General features: G+C 47.2%; 1 protein-coding gene across 3 annotated transcripts in view; it reads right to left on the bottom strand.

The window, feature by feature from the left end:
- Window positions 1-13049, bottom strand: part of LOC131664760 (potassium channel subfamily T member 2) — a 94506-nt gene extending 81457 nt beyond the window's left edge. Inside the window, exons 1-2 of one of the 3 annotated variants that reach the window (XM_058936101.1) lie at window positions 12927-13049; window positions 9422-9669 (exon numbers count right to left, since the gene is read on the bottom strand). In XM_058936101.1, the coding sequence (XP_058792084.1) occupies window positions 9422-9522 (101 nt within the window). In that variant the 5' untranslated portion in view covers window positions 9523-9669; window positions 12927-13049. Of the gene's footprint in view, window positions 1-1858; window positions 3272-9421; window positions 9670-12926 lie in introns of those variants that run through there. The other 2 variants (XM_058936097.1, XM_058936099.1) reach the window with 2 other exon arrangements.
- Window positions 13050-16811: the final 3762 nt, after the last annotated feature.

Below are 16811 nucleotides of genomic sequence, written 5' to 3'. Positions count from 1 at the left end.
GTCTACATCACATTATCCGGGAATATTTTCAAAATCAAACTTATTTATTTGTACTATAGTTTACTTTTGAATCTTTATAAAAGCAAACGAAAGAATGTCTGAAAACATGACTATCGCAAGATTCATTGTTGTAGCATATGTAATAATTAAAAACAAAAATATCTGTACGAGATGGCTGGAGAGAGAGTAATAACTGGAAAGCGTAAGATCAAAAAAAGCAGTAAAATGGAGGAAAAGCCCAAGAGAACGACTCATTGTTAGTCAAAAAATAGAAGGTAGCTTTTTCGCCGTTCTTTTCTTTCGAATGGTCGGAGCAAGGCGTAAAATTGTTAGAATTATTGAGCAAAAGCGAAGCAGCTATGTATAAGGTCAGTGGGTCATTTGCTCAAGGGCAGGCTCTGCGAACGTTGAAGAAGCTGCGTCTACGAGCCACTCATCTTCCTTTTATAGACCAACAAAGCGTGCCTGTATACATTTACGGCTATAGCACGCGCAGCTTGAACATCTGATGGCAATTTGTAGGCGTGCTCGCGTGCATAGTTCGGAGGATGTAGGGGGGGGGGGGTGGTCAAGAAAAATAAACGAAGCTCTGAAAAGCCGACCTGGATGAGATTTCCTTTTCTTATGCCAAGAGATAGCCACGACAAGTTATACACACGTAACTTTCTCAAACATTTGACCAACCCAAGACTTCAACTGTCCGTTTCGACAATAGGAATTGCGGAGCGCTCAACTGTCAAGTAGTAGACGTTCACGTTCCCAGCTGAGAATACTCAAGATGAAATAAGCGCGCGTTGACTTAACTTATTTGATGCTCAACTGTCTTTCGTGGTGTTGCACTTGTATGCGTATGGTATTTCCGTTTGCATTGATATTCGTGGTGCAATGACCTTGACAGCTACCATTTTAGCGATAAAAAATTGCATTATTGTACTGACTTTTAACCCTGACTACTAAACAATCCCAACTTAAGACTTGGATACGAATCTGATTAAAATATTTGCTAAAAATTGGAAGTAACCACGAGTCACGAAACATACGAATAAGGTTAAAGCGCGCAAAACATAGTAGCCAATATGGAGCAAATAGCTACCGCTTGTTATATACGGGATAATGGAACGATAGAGCTGCTCGTGAACTTTCTCGAAAAGCAAATACGGAAACGTAAAGAAGCCGATAAATATAGCGACGGGAAAAGTGAGCCAGGCTATTGGCGACTCTCGAGAAGGGAAGGCGAGTATCAGTTTTCCATGGTCGTACACGCGCAGAGGCTTAGCTAAGAAAAAGTCGCGTTTGCATTTGCTTGGCAGCTCCGCTCACCACGCGATCAGACAGGAGCACTTGCTACGATCCGAATATTCCATCGGAGCTGCGTCCATACAATCGCATTGCAACGGGTCGCTCACTTTATTGTCAAAAAAATAACCGAAGGCATTGAATACGGGCCATCATTATTCCACATCGACTGACAGCTTTTGTCAGGCACGTGAATAACAAGCAATGAATCGAGTCTGGGGAGTGACGAATGGAAAAACCGTCTCGCAAATCTGATCAGACCGAATGCTTTTGAAATATTAAATGAACGTCACACGGGCTGCGGCCAGCTACAACTACGACGTCCTTTGGCCAACCGAGTCAGCTAAAAGGAAAAAAGGGATATCGTCTTGCTCTGCCCGAAGCTATTGATTATCGAACTTGCAGATTGTAAATCTAACGACGAGAAAATAAGCTGACGCGATTTCGATGAGCAACGCCAGCGCTCGCTCTCACGAACGGGTCGCAATCGCAAGCCGTAGACGAACGAGCTTTGCGACGAGACCGCAGCGGGATCCGAAAAGCTCCGCCGCGGGCCATTTACCTGTCGTCCAAGCGCATGGAGGATCTGAGGGACAGCTCGCTCCAGGCGCTCATGCTGCGGCTGCGGCGCCGGCAGGACGACTGGGGCCCGAGCAGCCGGCAGCTGCTCCTGCGCCTCGTCGCCGCCAGGTTGTCCGCCTGGAAGTAGACCCGCGCCGGCTTGGCGCCGCAGGGCCCGAGCTCGCGCTCGCGCTCGCGCTCGAGCTGCTGGCTGACCGCGGCGACGACGCGCTCGAGGTTCGAGGGCGGCGTCGAGCCGGGCGTGGCGGCCGCCGAGCCGGCCGCGCTCAGGGCCTCGTACCGCCAGTCGGCGGCCCCGCGGCCGCCCATGTCCAGCAGGCGCTCGGACGAGCCGCCTCGCCGGCGCTCCCGCTCCGACAGCTCCAGGCTGGCCGGCCTACGGCGCCCGCATGGCTAGCGCGCGGGCCGCCGCGCCCGCGGGCTCGGCCCGCCGACCGAGCCCGTGGACGTCCGCGGCCGCCTCGCTGCGGCCCGGCCTCGGCCTTATTCCCGCGGCGAGGCTGCGACTGGCATTGCGGCGACGGCGAGCTATTTTTACACGCGCTACCTTCGACTGCGAGCTGCGGCGGGCTCCGCGCGTGTCGCGCCGGCTACTCCGGGCGCGAGCAATCGATATCCGGGACAGCGGTGCGAAGTGAGCGCCAGCGTCGCCACTCAAGTTCGCATGCCCGATATCACTGTGGATCGCAGCGCCGAGCGGGGCTCGAGGGCTACTCGTCGCGAGGCGTTCGCGCGAGGACTGCGGCCGCCCGGCGGTGCGTGTGCGCGGAGCAGCCTGCCACACTGGGTGCGCGCCTCCGGCGCCGGCCCGCGGCCAGCACCCACTCGTCCGCGCGTCGCTCCGCGGATTCGACGAGCGCGCGAGCCTCCTCGCGCCGCCGCGACGCCCGGGGCTCGAACTGCATCACGGCACGCGCGTGCCTGCCGGCTAACGCGGACGGTCCGCCGTCCGCCGCACCGCCCGCAGGCGGATCGCGCGGAGCCGAAGGTCGGGGCCGAGCCCGCCCATCGGGCAGCCCCGCGCCGCCGTCGGTCGGTCCGCACTCGTCCGCCGGTCTCGCGTCCGGTCGGCGCCCGGCCCGATCAGTGGGCCCGTCGAGCGGAGCTGCCAGGCGATCGATCGCGCCAACGCGCCAGCGCGCCAGCGCGCCAAACGCCCGTCGCCGCGCAAGCAGGCGAGGCTGGCTCGGCGATCAGCGGCGTCTTCCCTCGACTCGTCCGCGCTGCGCCGCCAACTGGACGGCTGGCTGGACGCACGGGCGAGTCCTCCGCGGGAGTCGAGGCGGGAGCGCGCGCGAACACGTGAAAGCACTGAGGAGAGGAAGAGCGAGCGGCTGCAGCAGGGCGCAGGTACGTCGAGTGGAAGCGAGAGTAGGAGCGCGCGCGCGGTTTTCGCAGCGAGGGCGCTGGCGCTGGCCTGCGGGCCGTGTAGCCTACTGCGGCACTCGCCCCCCGACCCTCTCCGTCCCTCCCCGTCCCTCCCCGTCCCTCCCCGTCCCTCCCGCTGGCGCTGCCGCGCTCGCGCCCAGGCCTTGGCGCCGAGGCGCGCCCCCCGTCCCTCGGCCCGCGGGCACGTGCGCGCGGCTGCACGCGTAGCCAAGGCGACCGACCGCGGGCTGCTCCTCGCCGCGGCACTCGCTCGTACGCCCACTCGGACGACCTGCGAGCGCGAGCCTGCGCACGGGCGCGCGGAAGCCGGGAGCTTGTTGCGTGGCCTCTGCTCGCCGAGCCGTGGACCAGCCGACGCTGGCTTGGTTCGCGGGATGGCGAGGAGCGCGCATCCCTCCTCTCCTCCTCTGCTAGCGGCGCGCACAAGCGCAAAACCCGAATTCTCCGAGTGCGCCCGCGGTAATCGGAGTCGACCGCTCGACACTCGTTCACGGCCTGTTTCGCCGCGAGCATGAAAATCGATCGGAGGGCAGTGCTCGAAGAGAGCGCTCGAGCTGAACGAGAGGGCCAAAGAAAGACGACAGGCTAGGGAGCCGCAAGCTCCGAGTTGCAGGCGAGCGCGCTCTATGAGCCGGAGCTCGGAGCACAGCACCGCGCGGAAGATCGGGAGTGTCGGGAGAGACGCGCGGTCGGCGGCATGGCGCCCCGCGGCCGAGATCAAGCCACGGCGTATCTGCGGGCAGGTGGCAGTCGAGAGGCCGCCTCTCGCTCGGTAATGCAGACTGATGGCGATGCAGCGTCAGCAGCCAGCTTCGCTCTCAGCATGCTGCGCTGTGGACGGGACAACGATCGATCGGTCGATCGGTCGGTTGGCCAAAATACCTCATCAGCGCAGCTGTGCGCCCTAACCATTTTGCGGATCAGTAACAGTAGCCTTCTTCCGAGAGCTCTTTTCTTATCGCTATAATCACTAACTTCCATTATGCATTTGAGCCTAATATCCTTATTGGATTGTCGGACAACTTGGATTTGCAACAGTGCTTTCGACGCTTCGTTCACCACTCCTCGTTCGAACCCATTCCAAGTCCCCATTGATAATTTTTCAAGTTTATTCCTCCTGATTTTCACCTTCTCACTTCCAAAAGTAACAGTCACGGTCGAGCTGCTCTTCCCGGTTGCCTCGAATATTAATAATCCAGCTTGTCCTTCGTACTATTTCTATAGTTATTCTTAAATTTCAGGAAACAATACCGAAGATCCCTTCGATTCTAAGTTTCTTTCCATTCATCAAGTATCGCTAACTGTAAGAAAAGTTTAGGTAATCATAACGCTATCATACTTTATCTTTTACTAAATCACCTGCAGATGAAAGTTTCGGAATAAAATTTCAGAAAGCAACATGGTATTTATTATAAATGCTAGATAAGCTAATAGGAATACTTACTGATAAATATTAATTAAAGATTGACATTACGTTATCAAGTTAATATCCAATTTTTATTATTTTTAAGTGCATTCGAATGAAACTTGACTCTGGGAAAATACGAATATATTGTTGATCCCATAACTTACAGATTAGCCATTATTCACTGTAGAATAATATTTTCGAAAGTTGTTACTCTAAAATTAGGGTAGTATTGAGTGCTTTTTCAACGACTACCTACCGTTCGGTACAGCTTTTATCGCTCTATCCAATATCGAGCACTCAGCCGTCGAAAGTATTGTACCCACAGATTTTTTCCAAGAGCTTTTCGAAAATTAAATAAGTGAGTTTTCACACCTCGACAGTTACTCGAACAACTTTTTTTATCTAAATCAATGGCGAGAGGTTTTCATACATTCTTTACAGCTATTAAAACTGGTTAAACGATTCACTTTTATCATTTTTCAAAACGAAACTCTGTCTTAATAATCGATTAGTGCGAAAGTAAAGTGTGATTATCTGTTACTGATTTCTACAGCAAAATAAGAAACGAAAGCAGGATAGCCCTTGGTGGGCTCTCGATTTGACCTGTGATACGACATTAAAATCCACTATTAAGGCTGATGACGATTCAATAAGTCTGTCGACGGTGAATCTACCGATGAAAAGGAGCGCTCGACAGGGGCTATAACGATGGTCCAAGTAAGCAAACCCACCCCTAAAAGGAGTGAGGCCGAGAGCGCATTAGAGGAAGTCCCACGAATTTTCTACTCGGCGGGGCTAGTAGATCATTTATTTGACAACTATTTAACAACAACCGTTATTTGAATATTGCCAATTGACAATTAGTACTGTAACTGGCTGGTAGCGCATTTATTGCTCAGAAAAATCACACGAACAACAAGGTATCGTTGAGAATACTATGTGAAATAGCATAGCCATGTACTACAGTAATCTGGAAATGAAGTTCGTTATCGAAACGTTCGTGCTTCTTTCACTACATTTTTTCATCTTTTCTTCTCATTATCGCTAATAGAAAGACTTTATTCGGAGTACGCAACGCCGTTAACCAGATGTAAACTTTCGACTTTCCAATTTTCGTTTACCTTATATTCTCTCTGTTTCTAATTTCTCCGCAATATTCTCCGACTCTTTCATTTTCTTTGAATTAATCAGCTACGTTCACCTCGCTAATAATCTGGCTGTATCCGCATGCAAAAAGCAAAACTCTTGAGCATTACTGAATGAATGGTTAATCTCACTGAAAATAACGTTGGAAGTTAGCCTCGCAAACTCGCCCGACAAACAACCAGTCCAATTTGCAGCATTTGCCATTTTGAATTTGCATATGAAAGTATGATAAAAGCCGGCTAGAACAGGTTTTACGTGGATACGTGTGAACGGGAATAATGGAAGATCGGATATACTTGTTGAAGACTAACTACCATTTAGCGATAGGGCTGTCAAGCAAGAGATTGTGGAAACGATCAAACTTTGGCCCGTATGGGAAGTTGAGGGACATCAGTTGAACGCTTCAATCGATACTCGTACTCTTAACGGTGATAAATAGCTGGCGTTTGCCCTTCGAGAGTCGCATCATCGTGTACGAGAGTAAATCGTCAGATAATCAGCAGTAATAGGTGTAATGAAGAGTCGAAGAATGTATTAAAATGGTGGTGCAGCAACGGCCGACGTGGAATAATGCAGCGCAAGGCCAATTGACCAATTAGTCGAGCAGTTAATGAATAATGAATGGCACGCTCCCAGCATTAGTAATCGATCGCACGAACCTCGTCTCGTCTTCTTTGAAGCTGGTCTACGATCCCGAGTTAAGTCTAATCTGTCCGGCTGGTGCTGGGCGCGAGAGCAAAAATAGAAAGACCGCTCGATATTATTCGTGTCAAGTGCAAGCCCAAGGGGCGCTTCTTCCCCTTCCGCCTTCCGTGAGTCCTTTCACGCGTGAAAAACAACCTAAAGACAATTTTATCAATTCGGTAAAAACCATCCGATTGTACGGTGCAAGCTGCCGCTTGCATGAATTATCAAGTGGACGTCAGCTGCGTATGACCAAACGTTAGGCTTGTTCACTAACACTGCCACGGTTTGACGAGCACGCGAGCGCGCGTCACCGCATCGGAATTCCAATTTTCCGTTTTCTCATTTAAATACAGCAACCACTTCAATATTCTTCCGCTCATTTTCATGATGCTAATGAAATTTCAGTTTACCATTCCGGGCTCTAATTGATATTAGCCAAAAGTCGCCAAATTATCGCTTAATCAAATATAATCCTATACTTCGTACACGGCATGCACAGGCTGATTTCTTCAAATACGAGTCGATATTTAAGTTGATGTTTCCGTGATCTTTGTACGTTCATTAAAATATGCCTCAAAGTTTGCGCGCGAGTGGTCAATGAATGAATTGATAGGTTCAACTCTTATCCTTACTTTTCAGTATCCGTTCATTTCGTATCATTGAGAGTGTTTATTTAAATTAATACAATCCAATATGAGAATTTCAAATTTATTTAGAGACTATTTTATAAATTCTCGTTCAGTTTCAGACCATGATAAATGCTGTTTGCCATCGATAGTCAACTGATCTTCTAAATATTCAAGCAAAATTCAGTTATCAGTAATCATATCAAATACGATTCTAAATTACTCGACTTGGTTCAGTTATACTTGAAAGAAAATCTGGCATAACGTCAATGAGATATACGTTAAGAGACGATTTATTATTCTTAAACGCCTAATAAAAATGAAATTAGAGCAAAAGCTTTTAGTTATGAATATTTTGAAACTGAAGGCAGCTCTATTTTGTGTTTTGTGTTTTAACTTATTCGAAAATCAAATAAGCTTTATTTTCGAGAAAGCCCTCATTAACTTTTAAAACCATCACTTGCAATGTAAGGCTTTAAGTTTTTGCAGTCAAGAAAAAAGGCCTTCAAATTAAAAGAAATCCATAGTCGATGCTTCCGATTCCGTTGAACGGAATTAGTTAAGAATCGATGAAACATTTGTCAATTATCAGAAATCTACCAATATTGAAAATAATCGAATACATTTGAAGAGATGATTTTTGCCAGTACAAGCAAAACTAATAACTGTTACATGGTTTCATTCGAGAATTTCGAAAAGCGCGATATTTTAAAAAACCGTTGCATACAATACCAATCTAATCAATCTAATCGACCTACCAAACCTGGATGTTAATTTATAAAAGTTAATTCAAGCGCTGTAAATAAATATTGCAGCCTAATCGGCAGCCTAAAATAACAAATAAGCTCAGTCTAAACTTTTGGCAATAAGTTGTAACGCACGTCTGAAGAGGTCTGCTTGATATACAACTGATCGATACACTGCATCTCCATCAGCTGGCCTATCTAAAAGTAGCTTTAGTTTGCATTGGATAAATTACTCGTAATATAATACTTTGATTAGTCAATTTCTTAACCCGTTAAATTTAATGCGAGTGCGCTACCGAGTTTTTGCTTCCAGTGAACATGAAATATCTTTGAGTCACAGCGAATATTCGCTATAGATTTTTCCTCGACATCCTACTTGACGATAAGAACATTTGTAAATTACATAACGCGACGTTAACAATCTAAAAGTGGATAGCCAGCAGCTGCGTTCGACAGTTTATGATTAAAATCATATTTACCACGGTGCGCAATGCACAAAGTGGCTGGCAGTAATACGACTTGCTATGAGTTGATTATCAAATTTCGTAGCGTCGATGACTCGTTGAAACATCCTCGACATCTTTTCTGTTTTCCCATCTATCGTCCACACTTAGACAAATAGTGCAAATGATTATTACTGTTCGAATATAAAGCTGCAGTATTTTAGACTACTATGCGTTTTATTGCTGCTCGAATGCGGAAATGATATTTGATAATTTCTCAACGTTCATTCCATTGCGGCACTTAATAATTGAAGCTAAGCTATACATAGGTGCGCAGTCAAACTGGATTCTCAGTGAAAATTATATCCTTGCACAATTGGCTAGTATTGAAAGATAGTATAAAGAGTCGAGGCTGCGTTCTTGTTACGGCGATGAAAATATTCGAGAGCAAGAGTCACGAGTCTTCGATCGGTAAGCGGAGAACAGGCGGTATCAGCTAGAGGCTCATTTCCATAGCGCAAACCTCTTGGGCGAGCTTCATTATTCATTGCAGTCTCGGCTAATCGAGTAGAAAATCAACACTATCTGTGCGCGCTAGTTGAATCCGCTATTACTTACTAGGGACGACGAGTTTAACAAATGTACTTAGCGATTAGATTGCAAAGTGCAATTCGATAATCAATATAAGAGGTTCGTCATCGAGGCCTGTGTCTGAATTCATAGAGGAGCTTCATTGGAAAAGCCTCTTTTGAAGCTGCAAAATTTTTTTGTGCCGACACAATCTATGCAGTAGCAGTCCGACCCACTTACACGTGACTAAGCAATTTGAATCTCGGCTCTCGCACTCTCGTCTCCATTCTGCATTTACTTCGCGAAAAACCCGGAGGAGCATACGATGCATCCGAGACTAGAGAGCATCGGAGAGAGAGCTTTTTCATTTTGTTCACGAGACAATTAATAGACAGTATTAATTTTTGGGCTCTTTTCAAATTTTACGATTTGCGTTAATTAGTTGTTGGCAAGGCTTTGGGGTTTATTGACACGCCTATTGCGAGCTATGCGCGCTCGATGCAAGCCATAACGTCGAAGCGTACTTACCGTTCGCCGTCATCATTGAAGGCGTAGTCGCCGAGGATGAGGTCTCGCAGCCGATACCTCGGTGGCAACACCATGGGCAGACAGGGATCCGGCTCGCTCATGGTTAGCTTGCTTGCTAAGCCACTTCCAGCATCGGCAAGCTCGGATGCCCAATGTGTTCTTCACGCTCTCGGCATTGTTGTCAACTGCACATTTCGCGGGATCTTCCACTTGAATCCGTTGTCATTGCTCAGTTTGCTCCGCCAGACCTGCAATATGCATACTTCCTTTATTGCTCTCTTTCATTTCAAACTGATTCTCTCGTTGGCTGTAGCCATTAATAAGCATTATTAATAAGCAAACGTTCGCTTTACCAACGAAACTTGCCTCGCGGATTCGCGCTCCCTGTCTCTCGATCTCGATGCCACCTTAATCCGGCGCAATGCTAATACAAATAGACATATCGAGTGAGAGTCTGCAAGTCTATTCGCGTGCCCGTCAATCAGTGGCTGTTCCCTCGGGGAACAGTGCTAGCTGCCGCAGCTATTGCCCAAAGTCGGAGATGCTTTATAAATTGTTCAGCATTAGCGCAGAATCGATCGCAGAATCTGTGCATTAATGCACGTAGCAATAGACTGTTGAGCAGCGCAAGCTCCTCGAGTTCGCAGCCCACAACTACATAACGAACCAACTGTTGTATCACTCTTTCAAATAGGTTGCCAAGTTGCTTCGAACAAATCCAAGTTATAACTGTTTTTAAGCCTACCGATATCAAACAGAACATGAAATTCCGCGATTTATTGACCCTTATTAATATTTAGTAGATGTATAGGTACCGATTAGCTCAAAGTCTGATCGACCGTATCCGATGAATTGTTTCAATCTACAGCGACTCGTAGCATAATAAGTATCAATGTCGTTCACCACCAATACCATCTGCCGTAGTATAAATGTGATGAGAAATAACATAACGCAGTGCGAAGAAGATTGGGATTTCTTTATTAAAGTATTTTTTTTTGTGAAGAAAACTGTCGAGGAATAGTCCAAATTGTCCGTGTCCGACTCAAATCGATGTACTAACATCACAGAGATTGAATTGATTTTAAAACCACTTTACATTACTTACGTATGATAGAAGCTTAATTGGTATCGGTCAATGGGCAACATTTCAAATGTTCGAAATAACTTGAAGCCGATCGCACTTTCGGACAATTATCAAGCGATCTTCTCACCGCTACGTGTATTTCCGAACATTGCCGTTATTTTAACCAAAAACGAAAGGATGATTTCATGGGACCTAGCACTATAATAAAAGGCCAAGCATTGTCTGACCGAATCTACGGAATGTCACCTTTCGCATTCTCGAAGGGAAGTCCGTTAGTTTTCGATACTTCTAATAATTTATTTGAAGCTTCGTGTAAGAAGGAACAGCCTCTCTGGCGCAATAAAAGCAAGTTTCTTTTTATCGATACTTCCTTTCCTCTTTTCTGCTCTTTCATTTGCGAACGAACAATCTATCCCATTGATATCCTAATTGTATGCCACATTGGTTCTGTAAGTGTCTGGGATAGGGCTACATCTATGCTAACTTTTCCGGTCAGGCTTTCTGATCCTTTAATAACAACAAGCCCACGCTGGTCCCGGTTTTTCTGCATGAGAGTACACACCAATAATAGCCTAATCAAACGTATCGTTAAAGTCGACGTCATAGTATCTTCTTTTCTAAGCATTATTTTCTCTTTTCAGTTAAAGAAACAAAGAGCTATGTTAAATGAACAAAATAAAAAGATTTTTCTGGAATCAAATCGTGTAGAATCGATATCTGTACGAAACGAACTCGGATACAAAAGTTGCAAAATTTTGTTTCTCACAGCTAAGTAGCAACAACTAATGAACAAATAGTTAACTTATATCAAACGTTTATATTGCTCTGCTTATGTAAATATTTTTTGATATTTTCCAAGTCGCGGGTGTAAATCTTAAAGGAATAGGCCATCAAATCGCAATTTGCTTAGAGCGGTGATAGTTGACGGAGCAATTCAGATAATCAAAGGATCGCCAATTCATCTTTTATAGAAAAAATCTAAATAATTGCAATTTGAAGTCATTGCCTTATAGTTGATAATTAATAATGTTCATCAATTTTGGCTAAATAACAGACAAATTCTTTTATCGATCTATATTTTATTCAATACCAAGCTCTTGTTTGTTACATATATGTGATCGTAAGCCGATGACCAACTACCACTCCAAAAAAAAAATATAGAAATGTATCATATGTTGCAACTATTAGTTTCAGAATTGAAATCTGGCATAAAAAAAGTAAAAGCATTTGTGAATTATCAAAATGTTAGCTTTCCACTACCTATAGGAATTTTTGAAAAAAGCGAAGCCGAATAAATATGTAGTTTTCGAATTCACCAAATACAACTATCAACTCGAATTAAAGAAGGTCGTGATTTAATGTATTCATTAATCCAATTCATAAACGCTGAGAACCATATTAAATTGTTCTAGCCAAAAGGAAGTACAGTTTTTAAATCGATTTAGATACACTATAATTTTCACAAAATTTTCGTGAAAATTCGATAATGTTATATTTTTGAGAATGCTTACACATAACTTTGAATACTCCAAAGTACTCCGAACGTGAATTAAACGCTCACAATTGATAAATACCAACAACAGTAATTAAAAATCTGAGGATCCCACAGATACAAACGCACAAATGGTAAAGGAAATGTTGGAGTATTTAAAAAATTAATACATCTTACGAAGTTCAAAATGACAAGATTGAAGTAAACAGTAAATTCGAGCGTCGAATTACCAAGTCATTGATAATAATGTGTTTAGCTTATCAGCGCAATTACTGCAACTCGCAGATGAAAAATAACGAAAGCCGAAATTGCAAAAAGACGCGCGGGCCGCTAAATTTGCTCGCATAGTCAAATGTGTGTACAAGTGGAATGTGAAAAATGTGAAAATAGCGAGAATCGTGGCTCAATGCACAATGAAATCAGCAAGTTGAAATTTCTAAGTGGATTGCCGAGACGACGTTTGAGCTTTCTCGAGCGTCGCGGTTCAAAGGTTCGTGTACGTTGCAAAGGTGGATGCGAAATTGAGCATTTGCGTTGTCGCGCGAAGTTGCCAACTTTCCCGATTCGCCAAGTTATAGCAAAGTCTGGAAAAGTTGTGTCGAGATGGTGATGAGGACGGCGGCAGACCGGGGCAAAGGGAGGAAAAGCACAATAAGAAGAGGAGGCCGAGTGGGCCGAAAATACTCGAGCCGATTGCCAACGCACAAGTTCGCCGCCCGTGCTTCAACTCGACTATCGACTATCTATCGACTATCAGCGATCCGAATGGCGCCTGTCTTTGGGGGCATCTATCTCCGACCGCCGACAATGCCAATTTCGAAGCCAAGCACAGTCGGAGCTCGCCGAGCCGTTATTAGAATTCGGTTAGCCGACCAACGCCGGCTGATCGTCCCTACGCTCCGCGCATTCAAAACAGATTTGACACTTACATCGAACGACTGGCGCTAACGAGACCAACTCGAGCGGAGAAGAGCGTGCGCCGCCACAGACAGCAGACAAACCGGCGAGCCGAGAGCGCAAACAGCTTGGCCTCGCTACCCTCGACACGTGCGCGGCACACTTCTCATCTCCGTGGCAGAGGTTGCCTGGTCGGCTGCCGGCTCGATCGCGGGCTCGGGGCGCGCCGAGCGGCCGAGGCTGCGCCCTAGCGCCACCACCACTGCCCGCGCTGCCTACGAGAAGGCTGACCAGAGGCACGTGCTCCGCGGCGACGTGCGCGTGGGCGGCGCGGGGGCCAGACTGACGCGGACGCGGCCTCGTTCCGGTGATGCGCCGCGCCGCTCGGCCGCAGCCAGGAGCACACCTCGTGCCGGCGAGGCTCAGCCTACTTCTCGCTACCCTGATCCCCTCTCCCCGGCTGCCGGCGGCGGCGTGCGGCTCGCCGGAAGCCGACACCCGCGGCACGCTCTCGCGCGCGTGCAGGAGAAAGGGGCGCGCTTCTGCCTCCGTTTGGTCTCCGCTGGCAGGACCGGAGCTGTGCAGCAGATAGTCGCGGTGCACACGGGAATAGCAGTCGCGACCTTCTGTTGCCGGTCATCGGATCTCACTTGGCCGAGCAATCGCCAGTGGTAGCGGCACCAGAGCTGCGGACCAGCGAGCCAAATCCGACGAGGTCTGGTGGAGAGCGAGCTAACGACAACGAGCCACGAGCGGCACAATCGAATCGGCTCGGCGCTAGGGAGCCGTGATCCTGCTGCCATCTGACGGGCCACTATCGGCAGTCGCTACTCAGCAGCAGCAGAGAGATAGTGATTAGTGATTACTGATTACTGATTATTCTCAGCAGGCCGCAGCCTGGCAACATTTGGACCCTAATTCACACCACTTGACTATTACGCGCGCCCCCAACTGTTGCTTGATTTTTACGGTAGCCAGCTGTTCCCACAGCAGTTCGAATATTTCTGCGTAGCCACTGGAAGTGTCATTTACCTGCTATACTATCGGTCCTTGCTGCATTTTGGTAGCCAAACTACTTGTATCGGCTATAAATCGTTGAGTTTTGCGAGCTCGATCTGCACCACCGACTGATTATGAGAAATCGCTATTACGCTAGAATACCCAAATAGAAATCAACGTTATCTCGGTCGGAACTTCAGTGACGAATAGTTGGCGATATGGTTCCCAGATGTCAGTAGTCACCAATTTCAAACGGTTCAGCCACCTGCCGGCTGCCCGCAATCCGCACTCCGTGATTCCGCACTTGCACTTCATTACTTATACTCTTATTCCGAATACCGACATTGAATTGCAGTCTCTGTGAAAGCCCTATGAGCCTTTCATTAGCTTTGAAATTACTTTCTGACTGCCCCTTTTTCTATTATTTTTATTTTTCCTTATTTCTTTTCAAGTCCATTTTGTTTGTATTTGCGAGCAACGATGATGGAGAAGCGGCAGTTTCCAATTTTCCGAGCCAAAAGGGATGCTCATAGGCCAAAGCAGGACAAGCTACTTCGTCGTCATATTACGTAAACGCGACGTGGGGGGAAGGGGGAATACAACGGCAGGGCATATGCTACATATATTACGTAATTCAGGCGCAACTCGCCGCGCTTCGGGCCATAACGGAGGATGTATTACATGTGTATGAGCTCCGACGTGTTAAGTGTCTCGTAAGCATTTTCTTCAATCTTTATTGTTATTGGCAAGTTGCTGTTTTTGCTGTTTACTCTGGCCTCTCCGAAATTTCATATTTCGTCAGCACTAAGCTTTATGCCTCTAGGCGCTCCTTCCAAACACACTTCTTTTACAAAAATATTTTACAACTGTTTTTATAATACGAACATAACAATAGTATTAGAGTGGTAATTTTTTTTCAATCTTAACGATATCTCCTATAATTTACAACAATTGTTATTGCAGAGTGGATTGAGCTAACGTTTAGCCAAACGAAACATTGAGCCAAGTTTTACTGTATATGTCTTGCTTTTTAGATAAATTGACTCAATATTCACACGCAAATTTCTAGATTATGTAAATTGTGAACTTGACGTGAATGTGACTGAATGTTATGTGTCCTATGACGTAAACTTTTTTTAGGACTCGGAATGACTTAACTGTTGAGCAAGCGAAATTCAATCTTGTACAATACTTCTGTATCGAGCTTACATAGTATTTCGTTACTAATTGGTGTAGCTAGTACTGTCGATACATAGAATTGATTAACTGTGCCGAGTCTTATGACAATGACTCCGGTGGTGATTCGAAAACGGGTGAAGATGAGAATAACAACGGGGTACGGTTAGATGGCACTAGAACGTTTGCACGCAATGCAATGTCGTTTATGTTTTGGCACATTGCTAGTAGCGCGTGTATCGGATCGATTGGCTGGTATTAGAGGCCAGGTAATTAGCGCATTTTCACTTACGACGGTGAGTCGCCCGCCGTCGAGTCTTGGCGAAGCGCTAGCTTTTGGAACGTCGATTGAAGCTCGAGACAAAGACGACGTCGCCGGATCGCGGCAGCATGGTAGCATCGTTCGGCGCCACATATATACAACAATAGACAAAGTTGCTGCTGTAGCATCGCTTCGCGGCTTCTCATAATCTTGGCAGGGAATTACGTAATCAAAGAGTAATGTAACCAAATGTATGTAACGCTTGCATAAGCTTAGGAGCAGCGCAGCGGCAGCAGCAGCCGAAGCGACGACACAGCCGGGCCACACGCGCGAAGGCGGCCCTCTGCTCTGTGAGAGAGAGAGGGAGAGACGAGACGCCCAGCTCCGAAACCGGCTACGGCGCGTCGCTCATGATCCATTGTTCGCGGCGATGTTTACGAGAGCGCTTGTGCAATCGACAACTGCGCTGGCGCGTCGACAACTGCGCCGATCGAGCCGATCGATCGGCAGGCGCATCGCAAACTCCTCGGGTAAAATCGGGACTTTGCGCTCGGCGAGGCCTCGTCGGCCTGCTCGGCTCGGATGCGCGCCGGATCCGAGGACTTGGCGACAACGGCGCGACGCGCTTCGAGCACGCTACTTTTGTGCCTCCTACTTGTCTTCCTTACGTAAGCTACGCGTTGAGTCTGCGCCGAGCTGCGCCCTGTGCGAGATATACTTTCATTTCGCGCTGCCGATTTTTAGCGAGCGCGCATTATGTGGTATATATAGGTGGAAATGGCGCAAACTCTTGTAACTGTGCCGCTATGCCGTTCAGCCGCCACGCTAACGCACCAACGTAATCGCGGCATTTTTTTGCACCGCTCGACTCCCATCCCACTCTGCTCGCACTCTGTCCAAGAAGTATCGTTGACCTATGAAATTAATCACGCTTGGATAAGAGAAATAGTGGCCGCTACGTCACGTAAACGCGCTTGATTTTCAGAGCTCGCAGCGCATTGTTATGAACCGCACTTACATAAGCTCTAACTAACGTCATAGGCAAAAACGATAGAATGCTTCTCAATCGTTGCTATTATTTCACGAGCGCGCGACGCGCCGACAGCACATGGCACGCTCAACGCCAACATTATCAACTTGCCATTCGATTCGCACTCGCCAGGTGCGCCTGCAACGGATGCATAGCGTAGGAGGCATCGAGACAAGCCAGATTCGAGCCGTTCGTTGCCAGCATGGATCATTGAGCAGCGCTGGATCGCTGCAAATCCAGAATTGGCAACTTCATGCCAATCTTGCAACTCGTGGCCGATCTAGGAAATTCGATCGCATCAGCGCGTCTTTCGTCAAGTCGATGCTCGTAAGAATTCATGCTTTCTCGAAATGCCCAAGATACTTCATAACATGCAAATGGCAATGAGGCAAGCAAAGATGTAAGCGCAATTCTTGCGCGGCAACTATTTTCATCAAAGCGACGACAAAG

This window comes from Phymastichus coffea, unplaced genomic scaffold (genome assembly GCF_024137745.1).
Source record: "Phymastichus coffea isolate CEN01 unplaced genomic scaffold, Cenicafe_Pcof_1.1 PCOF00045, whole genome shotgun sequence".
Taxonomy (NCBI): Eukaryota; Metazoa; Arthropoda; class Insecta; order Hymenoptera; family Eulophidae; genus Phymastichus; species Phymastichus coffea.
This window is presented reverse-complemented; position numbering and strand designations above follow the sequence as displayed.